This window comes from Neocloeon triangulifer, unplaced genomic scaffold (genome assembly GCF_031216515.1).
Source record: "Neocloeon triangulifer isolate White Clay Creek 2 clone unplaced genomic scaffold, ASM3121651v1 ptg000005l, whole genome shotgun sequence".
Taxonomy (NCBI): Eukaryota; Metazoa; Arthropoda; class Insecta; order Ephemeroptera; family Baetidae; genus Neocloeon; species Neocloeon triangulifer.
This window is the reverse complement of record NW_026775548.1, coordinates 1282845-1297481: the sequence shown is the minus strand read 5'-3', so window position 1 is coordinate 1297481 and position 14637 is coordinate 1282845. Positions and strand designations below refer to the sequence as shown.

At 35.5% G+C, this 14637-nt stretch overlaps 1 protein-coding gene across 1 annotated transcript; it reads left to right on the top strand.

The window, feature by feature from the left end:
• Nucleotides 1-8200: 8200 nt before the first annotated feature.
• LOC132193783 (uncharacterized) lies at nucleotides 8201-14450 on the top strand. Its single transcript, XM_059614668.1, has 5 exons — nucleotides 8201-8649; nucleotides 11554-11770; nucleotides 11827-12061; nucleotides 12469-12765; nucleotides 13406-14450. The coding sequence occupies exons 1-5, from the start codon at nucleotides 8492-8494 to the stop codon at nucleotides 13618-13620; spliced, it is 1122 nt and encodes a 373-aa protein (XP_059470651.1). The 5' UTR covers nucleotides 8201-8491; the 3' UTR covers nucleotides 13621-14450.
• Nucleotides 14451-14637: the final 187 nt, after the last annotated feature.

Sequence of the window (14637 nt, the reverse complement as noted above, 5' to 3'; positions counted from 1 at the left end):
AAAACTATCAAATTAAATTAGTTTCTTGCAATTTAAAATCTATTTCAACAACATCGTAATATATAAATAAATATTTGAATTACACACACAAAAATTTTTCTTTTAAACTGACTATTGACTTTTTTATACTGCAGTATAAAAGTTTCCACGTTCGTAAATTTTGCTGTGAAATCCGACAGCTGCTCTTAAAAACCAGTCTGCTGCGCGTGACCGTCTTGCCAAAATAAGGAAAAATAGAGGCAGGTTGAGAATATTTTTCTCACCGCAGTGTGTAGCGAAATATATCTATTAAAGTATTCATATCGATTTACTTTTTTTCCTCTATTCAAGCGCAGGGTTGCATGTTTAAATTCCGACCCTTTCCCAGAAAGGTGGGTAAACAAAAAAATATTGTTGATATACAATTCGGCGCGCACGTGTGTTTGGCAGCCAAAAATAAACTGAAAATGTAATGAAAAACGAACACGTGTGGGTGATTAAAAATTAATTTCTGTTTATTCTAGTGGTGGAAAATGAGGATTATTCGCATGAAAAGACCAACTAATTTGGGCCAAAGCGTTAATGGATTTGATTTGGGAAGCGTCTCATCATTAGGGTTGCGGCAGATGTTTTGAAGTGAGAGTTCCGGAGCGCCGTGAATGAATAATGAATGAGAGTGTCGTCGGAAAGTTTGTAGCCTGCGTCAAAGTTCTGCAGGTTGAGCAAAAACCAATTTCTCTTGGTTTTTCTTGGTTCTCAATCAATCTGAATATCGGAATAACAAAAAAGTTTGTACAGCTCTGGAATTTTATTTATGTCTTTGTAAATAAACTTTTATTTGGAATTGTTTCATTTTTGCCCACAATTAAAGATTGTGTCTGAAACTTTTTAAACTAAAATTCACATTTTTAAACAGAAACTTCATTCCTTGGAAACCTTTGTTGTTTTCCTAATTTTTATTCAGTTTCATGTGAAATTAGTTTTTTATAGATTTAAAAACGCTTTGTTTTCTAAATAAATAATCTTCAGTCTCAACTTGAATTTTTAATAATCTTATAATATGTATTCAAATTTGGACTAGATTAAAATTCAAAGATTTCCAATTAATTGTTTGTTGTTTTGAGGCCACTGCGTAGACATTCTAGAAGAAATGGAATTTCTCAGCAAAATTTTCAGAAAATAAAATTTATTCTTAAAGTCTGGCACTCAACATGCGGCAGTAAAAAACTTTCCCTTAACCCTTTTGTGGGGAAGAACGATGCCAACCATAATGGGACGTCAAAGAAGAAGTTTTCTATACATGGGCTTAGAAGGGGTGGTTTTGGCCGTGACCCCAGTTGGCCGCAACGTGTCGACAGTTGTGCTCTGCCACGCTCGTCGTTCATCTATAATGTTTTATAATGAAAAAGAATCTTTCTGCGGCGCGAAACAAAGGCGGATTGTTCGGCCGAGAAAATATAATGATTCAAAAAGAGTGGAAAGTTGCCAATTGCGAAATTGAGTCTTTAGCGCTCTTAATTAGCGCCGTCAGCAGAAATAAGAAGTCTTTGGAAAAAACGGATCCGAGTTACTATTGCCATTTGTGAAATATATTTCGATCACTTATAATGGGTCGGCCTTGCTTCAATGTGGGGCAAAAGCGTCTCTCTGGATTATTTATTATGAAAGGGAATTCGAGTGAAAATATCGATTTCCTCAACCATTGGAAATTTCACCTCATTCTCATTCTAATGACGTAATTCCGGAATATATTCGAAATTGATCTCAAGGAAATTCAATATTATGATTTATGATATAATTTGACCAAATTAATTTATTGAAATAATTCTGAATTCGTCAAAGTCTTTTCATGATTTAAACAGTAAAAGGCTCATATCATTTTACCTAAATGAATGAATATCAGGAAATAGATTATAATTCCTGACACCACCGGTATTTTTATTTAAAAAAGAATAAATTATCATAAAATAAACAGTAATTATCAGAGCTGGATACTTTGGAAGTTTTTTCAATCGACTGATAGATTTTTGAATGAAAATTAATTAAATATTGTTATTTTGTGATAAATTTATATTTAGAGTAAGTATAAAAGTATTACTTCAAATTAAGAGAAATTTTGATTCTTTTGTTCCTACATGAATAAAAAATGAAAAAAAAAATTGAAATTTTTGCCCTAAACCAAAAATAAATGACTAGAAAAAATTCCAGAGCGAACTGGGATGTGTTTTGTTTACAAATATAACAAGAGGGTCTAATTGACACAACAAAAGAGCAGCGAGCCGAGTCAACCCGCACCCTCGGCCGGCACGCAAGCGCACCCTTTCTTTGCTTGGCTGTCGGGGGTGGCCCTGGTCAGGCCGGGCGGGCAGTCGAGGCGCACCATGGCCCAGGTCAACATGGAGACGGCGGCGCCGCCACACAACAAGCTGTTCGCGGCGGCGCCGATGCTGGCGCCGCCGCCGCAGGCCGGCGGCGGCCAGATCGGCGGCCGCATCAAGATCCACCCGCTGGCCGCCTTCGACGTGGCCGCCTACTGCGGCCCGCCGGCCCTCCAGTGCGGCTGCTGCTACCAGGTCGAACCCGAGTGCTGCTGGCAGTGCTGTCCGGAGGCCGTCGACGACTCCTCCATGACCGCCCTCGTCGGCCCCCGGGCCACCCCCCTGCCGCCTCCGACTGCTCCAGGAAAGTATCAACTCCGACCACGGAGTTGTAATTTTTTCCTAATTCGTCGTTTCGCGTTTGGTGTGTCCCCCTCAGCTTTTATATTTTACTTTTTATGTGAGAATTTCGTTTTTTTTTTTTATTATCATAGAAATAATTGAGATGGTAAATAATTAGTTTTAACTATGAAGTTTTTATTAATTTTCAGAACTTAAGTTTACGAAACGTTATGTAATAGATAGGAACTTAACTAGAGATTACAAAAACAGGCGTAATTTGAACCATTTGTATAATTCTTATAATTTTGCCCATTTTTCATTTATTTAATTTTGAAAAATCATTTCTGGAGAATATAAGTTATTTTTGTTTTGCAAAATTTGATTAATTTTGATTTGATTTCTCTTTAGGCAGTAATAATTTTCAAAGTCTATTTTTAGTAATTCTTGAAACAAACAATAGGGAAGCAAAAGACAATTATTTTACAATTATTTTAATTTCATAGTAAATTTTAATTTTATTATGCAGTTCAGCAGTTCCGACGAGAGTAAAGGGATGACTTTTTGAAACTTCATTTCTAAACCGTCAATCTTCCAAGTATCTGCAAATTTCTTTGATTTTTTATCATTGATCTAAAGCTACAAATAATTTTCATGGAACTAATTAACAGTCTTACAATTTTTACCTAAAGATGGCAGGAAATTTGTTAATTAAACCAAATTAAACCTAGAAAAATCTGTAAAAATTGAATGATTTCCCCCCTTTTTTTTAATAACTCGCCCCTTTAATTCATCATTATTTGATTTTTTTTTCATTCTATCATGGAATTACTCTTGCAAAATGTGAAATTTATGTCTAGAGCAGACTGCGTTTGAAAGTGCGCACTTTGGTGGTGCTCAAAATTTCATCCCTCTGTGCTCATGGGGCAGAGAACATTTTCTCCGTGGGGAGTAATGACGGAACAGAGAAGCGAAATTCATTTCAACCACTGAGAGCTCGGCTAAGCACATTACAATTTAGTTTCTTTCCTTTTAATATGACAAACTTTTACTTACTTTTTTATAGTTTGTAATTTGTCATTCGAAACAAACAGAGTGTTCGGCTTGAAAATAATAAAAGAGTTAATTTTGAGGGAGACGGAAAAAATGACATTAAATTAAATGGACTGAGCTGTCGCTCGGTTAATTGCGTCGAGGGCCGCCTTAAATCTTTCCAGATTTAAGCCGGGGCTAAATTTACATCTCAAGCGATTAATTCGAGAGTGGCAAACACTAAATTCAGCTCCAGCAGGTGCGAAGTTCTTAATTTAAAAACGCGCGTCAAGAAAAAATGCTTTCTGGCACCGCTTTCCGCTTTCCAAGGATGACGATTTATTTTTAAGACCGGGACAGGTGGTTTTCCGCCGCCGCCGCAGATCCAATTGAATTTCCAGTTTTTGCTAAATGAACTTGCAGGCAGAGAGGAAAGGGTTGACCCTGGGGAGGGAGAATGCGTTTGCGGTGTTTTACTCGCCTAATGGGTTTTTGCTCGGCTCTGACACTGCCATGAGCCGTTAGATTAATCTTCATAATCTGCCTGGAATCGACTGAAAATGGGTCAGAGAACGAATCGCCAAGGTCGTCCTGGCCATCAATCATTCTGTGTCTGTGGATATTGGATGGAAAACTGTTCATTTATTATGGAAATTGAAATTTTACAATTTTAAATAAAATAATCACACAACTCTCTGATGATAAAAAAAACTATTCCGATTTAGCAAAAATGAATCCAAAATGCCTATTAATTTTATATTTATAATTTCAACGGTCGTCAACCCCTTGCTCAAGAAAATCTGAATTGATATTAAAATATAATTTTGATCCTCATAAAACAAATTTCCTCTTTCGAGACTGTTGACGTGGCCGAACAATAAAATTCGTTCTCTGCCATTATATAATTATACTTTCAAATTCGAACCAGCGTTTAACGACAAAACGTTAAACTTCTCTGCGTCAATGATCGCGGCAATAATTCGTGCCGGCACCCGCGAAACACCATCGACATTGTGCTGCCCGAAAATTGCGTGCAAAGCGAGTTGGCAGCAGTTTTTGATGAAATAAACAACCAAATTGTCTTTTCCTTCCTCTCCGTGGTGGAATTCGTTGTAACAACACCGAGGGAGAGAGAGTGAGTGTGTTTTGGTATTGATCCGCGGCGCCGGCACAAAAGCCGAGTTTAAACTCCGCATTTCGCTGCTCCAACGGCCATTTATTTATTATCGCCTCAATATGCAGACCGCGCTCGCAGCAAAAATCTGATGAAACAGCTGAGAAATAATTTCAGCGCAACGACACATGCCATGATCAATTGCACGGTTCCGCTCGACGCGCTGCAAATCGCTTTTTGCATATTAAATGATGTGATGGTCTAATTAGCGCCGCTCTCGTCCTTGAGCTTTAAGCTGACAAAACAAACAAAGCTCGATAGTCTGAATTTAATTGAATTCAAACCTAATCAACCAGAAGATGAATAAAATTACGATTGAAGGTGATTTTCTGATTTCTGGAAATCTGGTATAAACTAATTTTGTTACAAATTTTGTGATAAAAACACTTAATTACAGGTGAACAATAAATGTATGTATGCTGGGACAGAAAGTATAAATTATTTCCAAAATTTTAATACAAAAATAATTATTTTATTTCAAAGTATTCAAGTAAATGGACTTTGGTTTCAAAATATCATAAAAAAAGTCCTTAATTTTATTTATTATATTAATTAATGTTTTATTTTCACAGAAATAATGAACAAAAATAATAAAATTTTTACAAATCTGAAATCAGCAAGAAGGTTTATGTCTCTTGCTCAAATTAAATTAATTAAATCAATTCTCTTTGGAAAAAATTATAATTAGTCTGTATTTTTATCACAAATTATGAGAACGATTTGAAATATATCTAATTTCCCTGCTAAATCAACTCCTCGACAAACTGTCTTTCAGCACGCGGAAGTCCGGTTCTTTTTTTAACTTGCTCTTATCTGACGAAAACAATCAGGAGAGCGCTGCTTATGCAATCTGCCGGGCTTGCATGTCGAGCGTGATGCATAACTTGGCCTGCGCCGTCAAAAGAGCGCTCGTGTGCCCAGGCAAATTGGCTATTCTCGTGATACCGATCGCCAATTTCTTGTTCCGGCTTGTTAAGTAATTCGCATTAAGAGGCCTAGAGGACCTTAATTTAGCTGTTCGCTCGTGTGGCGACGTCATTATCTGCATGTCAAAAGACCAGAGAGAGACAATGTTGTGATTTGTACTATTTCTTTTGATGAAAATTTCAAATAAATAAAAACTAAATTGAAAAAAAGACAATAATTCCAAGAGCAATAATTTTATTAGAAAAATGATCAGAATAAATTAGATGAAAGATGTTTAATTTTAAATTTGCACCTCTAGAAAAATATAAGTAATTGAAAATAACTATCAAATTATTTGCATGAGAAGTTTTATTTTTTAAGCAAGTAAATTTTAGTTTCGATTATGCTTGATGAAAACAAACGGCCCTTTTTTTATTTGCATCAAATTTCTTTGCAAGGAGGGATCATAAAATCAACATTCATCTCATAGGAAATTTCAAAAAACATTTCTCAGCTCATCTTTAATGATTGGAATGAATAAATATTTTAATATTAATTGATAAAATAAATTAAATTCCAAACATTATTTTAAATTTTCTAGATTTTGCTGAAAGTTTTTAAACTTTTGATGACTTCAATATTTTCAGTTTTTCCTTTTTGCATTATTTGCAAACTTTGAAGTTTGTTGATTTTGATGGTTGCGATGTGGGGGTGGGCAAGAGCAGTAGATCTGTACCCTGAGTGGACCACTTGCCTGTCAGCATGAAGCCTTAGCAATGGTCCACGCTAATTCGCCAACGCTGGCTTGGGTTTCGGAACGGCGTGCGGTGTCGCTGCCAAGAATGTTTATCGCCTCTCTCACTCAGAGTATTTATTTTTAACCGGAACGAGATAAAAATAGACTCGGAGAAATAAAAGAGCCGTGGGTCCTCGCACATAAATAATTCATCCGCGTCTCTGTTATATTTGTTTTTGTATAAAATCAATTCGCACGCGACCCGCGACCATTGTTCTTTGATAAGGAAAACAGACGAGACTCGGCGGCGGCGGCCAGCGCGTCCAATATTTAATTTGCTCGCATGGGATGCACCAACACTTTTCGCCTCGCGCGCCGCCTCTCGGTGCCAAAACCCACGCTACTCTTGATGGGACTTTTAAGCCCCACGGGAAATAAAACAAACCCACCCATGCTCCTCTGATTTACTCTCGCCAGACGCGTTTGCGCTTACTTTTTTGCTGCCGCTTGTTTACGGTCCCGCTTTTTCCGAGAATATCGATTGAATCGCTTTTCTGAAAAGGGCAAATTTAATTCGATTTTGATCTAGATTTAGGATTTTTTCACCATACTTTCAAAATAAATAAATTGAGATAATTAAAATAAAATATTAGAACTTCGAATATATGAAAAAATATATCCTAGCATCATTCTTCAAGTAATTAAAATAATAATAATTTAAGATGCTAAGTAAAATACAATTTGAACATTGAATTTAATTTATATTTATTTTGTCAAAACTCGGTTAATGAAAACAAAGAATTAAAAATTCCAAACTATCTAATAGATTCCAATTGCGCAGTTAAAAAAAATGAATATTGCCAAATATTATTGAGTTGTTAGCCCTCGAAGTTTCTAATGCAAAAATAGTTTCTACTCAGTAAACATTCAATGCTAATAACTCTGCCAAAATCTGTTCTGAAAACAAAAGGTACATGCAGAGGATATAAATACTAAAAAAATATTAAGCAGTTTTCAATTGTTTATTGTTTTGGTAAATGCATTTAAGCAAATTTTAAGAGCGTTTCGTTTAAAATATTTGTTGTACCTGAAATTACTTTTTCATTGAAATTCCTAGATATAAATCCAGCAAAAAAAGGAACTCATACTTTTTAAACGAAAATTCTTAAAAGTTTCTCAGAGTGATAGTAATAAAAATTATTTAGAGCTCCGATTGAGTAATACTGAAAAAAATTTGGTTGCAAAAAAAGGAAATTGGTATTAAAATAATAGTGACAGAGACAATTATAAATAATTAAAAATAAATGAAATATAAATAAAAAAATTATTTATTTTTGGTAAATTTCATGCATCAATATAATGTAATTGCACTTATATTGTTCAATTTCTTGGTTAATTTTAATTTTATAGGAAAGAGTATAGTATTAATAAATATTTTAGAAAAAAGGCAAGAAATCTGGAAATAATATTTTGATAAGATGAAGATGCGATTGATTTTATAGTTTTTGTTTTTACAATCTCATTTATAAAAACATTTTTGATGAAAATCACTCAATCTTTAAAATAGTAAATTTAAAAAAAAAAATTTATCTAGACAAAATTTCAGGAATTGTTTATACAATTTCCACTTTGAAAATAGTACACATTAGCTCTTTCATCGTAAACGAATTTTACGGCGCTGCTGCAAACACGTGCGCGTTTGACATAAAAACAGACCACAGGCCGTCATAATCTTTCAAACTTCTTTCGAAAGCAAACAGCAAAAGAAAAAATTGAGCTCAAAACGACTGAGACGTTTGAAATGATATATAAAAAAAACCGGTACAACAAAAAGCACACCGACGGACAGATATTTTGGTCGGTGATTTTGGCCGCGCGACAGGGATTGGCGAGCGGCGAGATTTGCGAGCCAAGTCGGTGCAGTGCGCGTCCGAGCCTCGGACACTCGAGGCGATTCCCTCTTTCTCTCTCTCTTTCTTTCTTTGTAGTCACATTACCTGAGCAAACATGAATCTCATGTTCCGCAAAAATTTCCGTGCAGAGACCAAGGAGCGGTCGTACGGGGGCGGAGGCAAGAGCTCCGGCGGCCGCCTCCGCACCAGGGGCGCCTCGCGCTCCGACTCGGCCACCGCCGGCTACACCCCCATGGACGACCAGCCCTACAGGTGTGTGCGCAACCTTCTTCCCTTCCAATTATACTTGGCACCTTGTAATTTTAATACAACAAGTTTTGTACAATTTTGCTAGACCCTCTCATTTTTTGTATTACTAAAACGTTAAAAGAAATTAAATTTTTTGCTTATAAACTTTTTATTTTTGCCTAAATTTAAAATTATTACACAAATAAACAGTTAAAACTACACAAATTGACAAATTTTTATTATTAAATAACTTGAATATTCAATAATTTCTAAATCACAAACTTCAAATTTAAAAATTTCAAATTATTTTCTAAAATGTCTCCAGCTGTTGGAAAGACTTGATTTGACTTAATAAGTCTTGAAGGAAGGCAAATTTTAAAAATAATTAAGCCAACATTAACTTAATTCAAAATATTAAATATTTCCAGGTAGTTATTTGGTAATTTAGTTTCTTTTTAATTGAAAATTGAAATTATGTGCCAAAATATTGCATCCCAAAATGAATTAAATAAGAGTCCACAATTATTAAAATTTTGATTTTCAATGCTTAAAATACAAAATTGCAGCAAAAACTAGAGAAGCTAAATTTTTTTAGATTTATTAAATAATTACTGCGATCAATTTAAGAAAACAATAGAATAGTTTATTGAGTTATTAAAAATCTAAACATTTGATTCCACATTTTTATTGATTTTTCCACTTAAAAACTCACAAATTAGTTTTTTATTCAAAATTAAAGTCACATTAAATTTATAAAAAGAACTTAACTCTGCACGTTCCATATTTCTATAGTGCTTAAAAAATGGATTATTTAGGAAAAAATCAATCATAGAGGACCTATTTTTATTTTCGTGTACTTGGAAAATGACGTTTTTGACTGCCTGCATCGTAATCTATTATGCACGACACGCTTTGGCATTGATCTTAGCAGCATAATTACCTCAGCACGCAATCTATTTCTCTGCATTATTCAGTGAACATCAAACTCGCACGCCCGATCAAAATACAAAACATGCACACGAGACCTGCCCCCAGCATAACAAAAAAAAATACATAAAGAAAAAGACACAAGAAGCTGGTTTTATACTTTGGAAGCGCCACTCGCTTCTTCCAAAGTCAAAATATTTGTTTGACGGCGATAAATCGAGAGAGGAGGTCCCAGCCGAGGACCAAATAAATAAATAAAGGGCGCGATTTCCGCGGCACCAAAATATGCGGTCGCAAAAAGGTTCATATAGAGAAGAAAAAAAAAATAAACATTGCGGTCGATCAATTAATTTCTTTCGATGGACTTCTGGGCGCGAATGACACGGTAATTTACAGTAATTTATGATTCAATCATTCTGGCGCTTACAAAGTGGGAACAAATAATTAAAATCTGGTCAACCGGGACTCAATCAGCGCCGGCCTATTGAAAAAGCTGATGGCGAATAATGTGAATTTGGGCAATTATTAATCAGATAATATAAAATAAAATTTGTAACAAAAATCTTAACTCAAAATTTTATTTGAAATATTTTGTAGTTAATTTAAGTATATGAATATTAAAATAAGTAATTTCATTAATTTTTGTGTATTGTCAACTTAATTCGCTAAAAATAAACTTAAATTTAAGAAGTTATTGTTAGTGCAAAGCAATGGGATTATAATTATGTGCCAATCATTTAAATACAAAATTTTGATGAAGAAAACTTAAAATATCAACACTTATTGTGTTCAAACTAAAACTATTTAAAAGAGAATGGTCTAGATGAGAGCTAAATTAGATAAAATAAATCAACAACAAAGCAATTTGGTGCTGCAAAAAAGAAACAAACTCCCGCCCGGTGAATAGCAATTTCCTCGAGGTACGGCGCCCATTTATTTTTAATTATAGCCGGCGCGGGGCCGCGCGCGATACGAGTACATACAAAAAAGGGTTGCTCGCGCGCCCGCGAGATGGGAAACAAAAGACAAAGTGATGCGACGGACAAGTCGTTAAAGAGTTAAAATGGGAGCATTTCAAGCGCAAGATGAGGCGGCGCTAAAATTGAAAGCTTAGCCTTGTCCTCTCTTTTCTCACACGCGAGTAAACAAAGAGACGCGCGCAACTATTAATTGAAATAAAGGGTTGAAACCGTCGGTAAATCTCTCGCCAATTCCGCGAGCACCTCACACATGCATTATTTACAGCGAGACAAGTGAATTAATTTCTGAATGATTTTTGCTTCTCTTTTGCTTGGCCTCGGCTCAAGTGAGACTCTTTGCAACAGAGAATGCATTTTTGCTCGAATCTCAGTATAATTAGACACGCAAATAATAATTAGTGGAGAGACCTCCGAGATCGCTTGCTTCATTATTGCCCCTGAAAGTGCTGGCATCAAAGAGTTATGTTATTCTAAGAGCAAGGACTGTGGAAATTTGCGTTCTCTCCCTAGATTGTCGTCGTTTCGAGCCTTTTTAATTGGCCTGCATAATTTATATGCGCGCTGATGACGTCAACCTCTATAGCAAAACCATGCAATTATTAAAATACCTCATTTTTTATTTTTATTTTTACAATAAACAAAGAATTGTCTTGAAAAGGTTGAAAATTTGGTGGAAAATAAAATTCAGATTATGTGAAAACTTCCAAGTGTACTTATTTTCAGTCAAATTTAAGAAAGTTTTATTGAAATTAAAATTGCAATATTCCAATGAATTTAATTCAAACATTATTTGATTTGTTTTCCTGGTTTTTATATTACTTCCCATAAAAATTTTCACACCCAAAAGACAAATATTTTCAAAAAATCCAAAAAATTGTGCACGAAAATTTCACAGTCCTTAAAGTTGAAATGAGCATGACGGATTTTGATTCTGCTTCATTTTCTAGGCTGATAAAATGGCTTTTTAATTCAATTTCTACTAAAAATTAAATTTTAACAATAATATTTTCAAATTTTGCAGAAATCTGATGCTGGACAAAATCACCGGCGGCCATTTGATGGACACGATACGCGAGAACGGGCCTTCAGGGTCGTCGCCGGCCAAGAAAAACCAGGGACGCAGCTCGACGGCCACCACCCCCACTCAGTCTGGACCAATTAGCCTAAAGACTTTAGACAGAGACTGTTTCATCATCCCCATAACCAGCCTGGACAGATTTTTGCCTGCCGGAGTCACAGTAAAAAACGTGCCTTTGATGTTTTTAAAGATATATTTAAAGAAAAAAATTCTCAGTTGCCGACGGCTGAGAAGAGGCCGAGCAGTCTGAGCGTCCTTGAAGTGGACGACCCCAAACTGTGCGTCCTGCTGCACCTGATGACGCCGATGACCTCGATAGAGCCAGAATTAGAGTCGCCACTCGCGCGGCCGCTGGTGCAGCAAAAAAGCGTGGCTGCCGAGATTTTGGGCGAAGTCGGCTCGGCCAAGTCGGCCACCGAAGGCATGTTGCTCTCCAATATGGAGCACAACGGTCAGTGGGACAATTAAGTGAATCAGTTTTCTTTCAAACAAAACGACGTGTCAATAAAACTAATACAATTAGAAATTTAATTCATTTGAAGATTTTCAATTTTAAGTTCGGTTATTTAAAAAATTTATTAATTAATTTAAAGAAATATTTAAAACAAACTTTAATTCATTTGGTTATAATTCATATACTAAAACATAAATATTTTAAATTATTTTAAAAGTAATTCATTTTTCCTTTTTTTTTAAAGATGCTTTCAGATTCTCTATGTAATCTTAATAAGATTGATTTTATTCTTAAAAAATTTAATACGTAAAAGTTTTTATTCTTTAAATTCAATTTTATTTATCAAATGAATATAATTAAAAATTTTAACAATATGAGTAATTTTTATTTTTTTTGATTCACAGCCGATATTCCATTCATTTCCTACTATGTGATAAACACAAAGAAGACGGACCCCGACGAGTTCTTCAGAGGGTTGCGGGTCAACTCGCTGCGCAAATTCGACCCGTCCACAATGCGCTACACCGCCTCGCACACCATGGACCTTTTCAACGAAGTGGCCACCATCGCGCGGCCGCCGCTCCACGAACCGGGCACCAAACCGGACAGGCCGCAGTCCACGGGCTACATCATCTGCATCTACAAGGTTTTTGACGGCGACGACGGCGAAAAATTCGAGAAAAACTGGCTTTATTGGACAGGTATTTATTATATCATTGTTAAATATTTCTTAAAGTTCAATGAAGCATTTAATTATTAATATTTATTCTTCTTTATTTATTTGTATAGATCGAGAAAAATAAATAATAGTAATTAAATACCTTCAACAAGAAAATTAAAATAAATTGATGATTGATGAAAAAAAACTATCAACTAATGAGATTATAACAAAAATCCTTTGGCCAAACATCAGCTCCTATGAGGAAACGATTCAATAAATAACATCCATAATGAAATAATCGCGTGTCTCGGTTACATGCGGTGCGCCTCATTTTAGTGATGTATGCAACCCGCTGGACACACGTGTTACACTTGTGTAGAATGTCAGGCGTTTTTTCCCAACGATCAAGGCATGAAAGATGAATGACATCAATTTTGATTGCTAAAGGCATTCTTCATTCAATTCCTCTCCTAATATGATTTCACCTTTTATATTTTGCAACAGGCAAATTAACAAAAGCCATAATATTAATTTAATTTATTATTTAGCTTACAACAATAAGAGCCACTCTTTGAAATTATTGAAAGACATTTTGAAATTTTACCCCATTTTTGTAATAATTTGGCTACTTTAATGAGTAAAATTTTCTAACCATTTAATTTTTTTGTTTATTTTTTTAGGGGCGAGGATGCTTTACCGGTACCTTCCGCGGTCGGCGGGTCTGCGCCGGATAACCCTGCACAAATCGGTGTCCCGTGGCGACAAAATGTACCTGCTGTTGTGCGAGTGCTCACAATTCCTGGACGACCTGTCCGCGGCAGCCCTACTCATTCCAGCCCTTCGCGCCCGCCTCTGCGGCTACACCGGCCTCTACCGGATGGCCGCCTCCTTCTGATCCCCCAAAGCAAATCAATTTTTCAAACATACAATTCTCACACCCTTTGAAATTTATCATATTGATAAATAATCTGATTTTTTTTCTTAAAATTCTCTTTATCATAGAAATATAGAATTTCAAATTCAATCTAATTAGGCTTGCTCAAATTATAAGCACAAATTTTCCATCTCCGATCTGCTTTTGTAGGTAAAGAGCAGACGTTTTTAAGAGCCAAAATATTGATTCAGTTCCTTTTCTCTATTTTTATTTCTGCGCGCTCGTAAATAATTAATTAAGATGAGTATCGAGACAAGTCTGAGTTTGTAGGGTTTTTGAGTTTTCGCATCGTCTTTCATGGTTCCTGATGAATATATTTATCTAATTAATATTTTTCTATTTTCCCTTCGAACACACGCGAGTCACTTTGTTCCCCAAAAGATTTTACTAGCTCTTATATCTCGTCTCAAATAACAGGGATAACAAAAAAGTTTTAGAAATCTCCTTAGCCAAGTGCTGTGAAGCTTAAGTGAATCGGCGATTTATATAGAAATAATTATAGTCACAATGCAGGTCTTAAATAGGAATTAAAGATAATCAATGCTTTAAAAGAATTATAGTGGTGCTAAAATAATGGATTCAAATCTAATTAGGGTAGAGTAACCATCCGGACATGCAAACTTTTAAAGTGATACAAAGACTTTTCCGAGTCGAACGTGATCAAGAGTGAACGAAGAAAATCTCCAAGGACGTTTTTCACAGAACTACCTGCCGACAGGAGTTTTTACCTTTGAAGAGCACTGAATAAAAATCAAATTTTGGAAACAGAACTAACCGGTGTACTTTTTTTCCAGCCAAACCTGCTCCAACCCATTGAATGTTGTTGAAGAGAAGTAAAAAAGCACAGAGAGGATTGTTATGTAAGGAGGAGTGAAATTGGAAACCGCCTCGCGCCATGCGGATCAGAACTCGTTTTATTTTTACCCAGCAAAATTATGTGGATTTCTTGTCACGGAGCGAAAAATAAAGAGTGCTGCG

Bases quoted from the DNA above. Each gene is read 5' to 3' on its own strand.
- LOC132193783 (XM_059614668.1), top strand. From the start codon at position 8,492: ATGAATCTCATGTTCCGCAAAAATTTCCGTGCAGAGACCAAGGAGCGG. The intron at 11,771-11,826 runs GTAAAAAACGTG...AAAAATTCTCAG, and splicing joins TTTTGCCTGCCGGAGTCACA to TTGCCGACGGCTGAGAAGAG. The intron at 12,062-12,468 runs GTCAGTGGGACA...TTTGATTCACAG, and splicing joins CTCCAATATGGAGCACAACG to CCGATATTCCATTCATTTCC.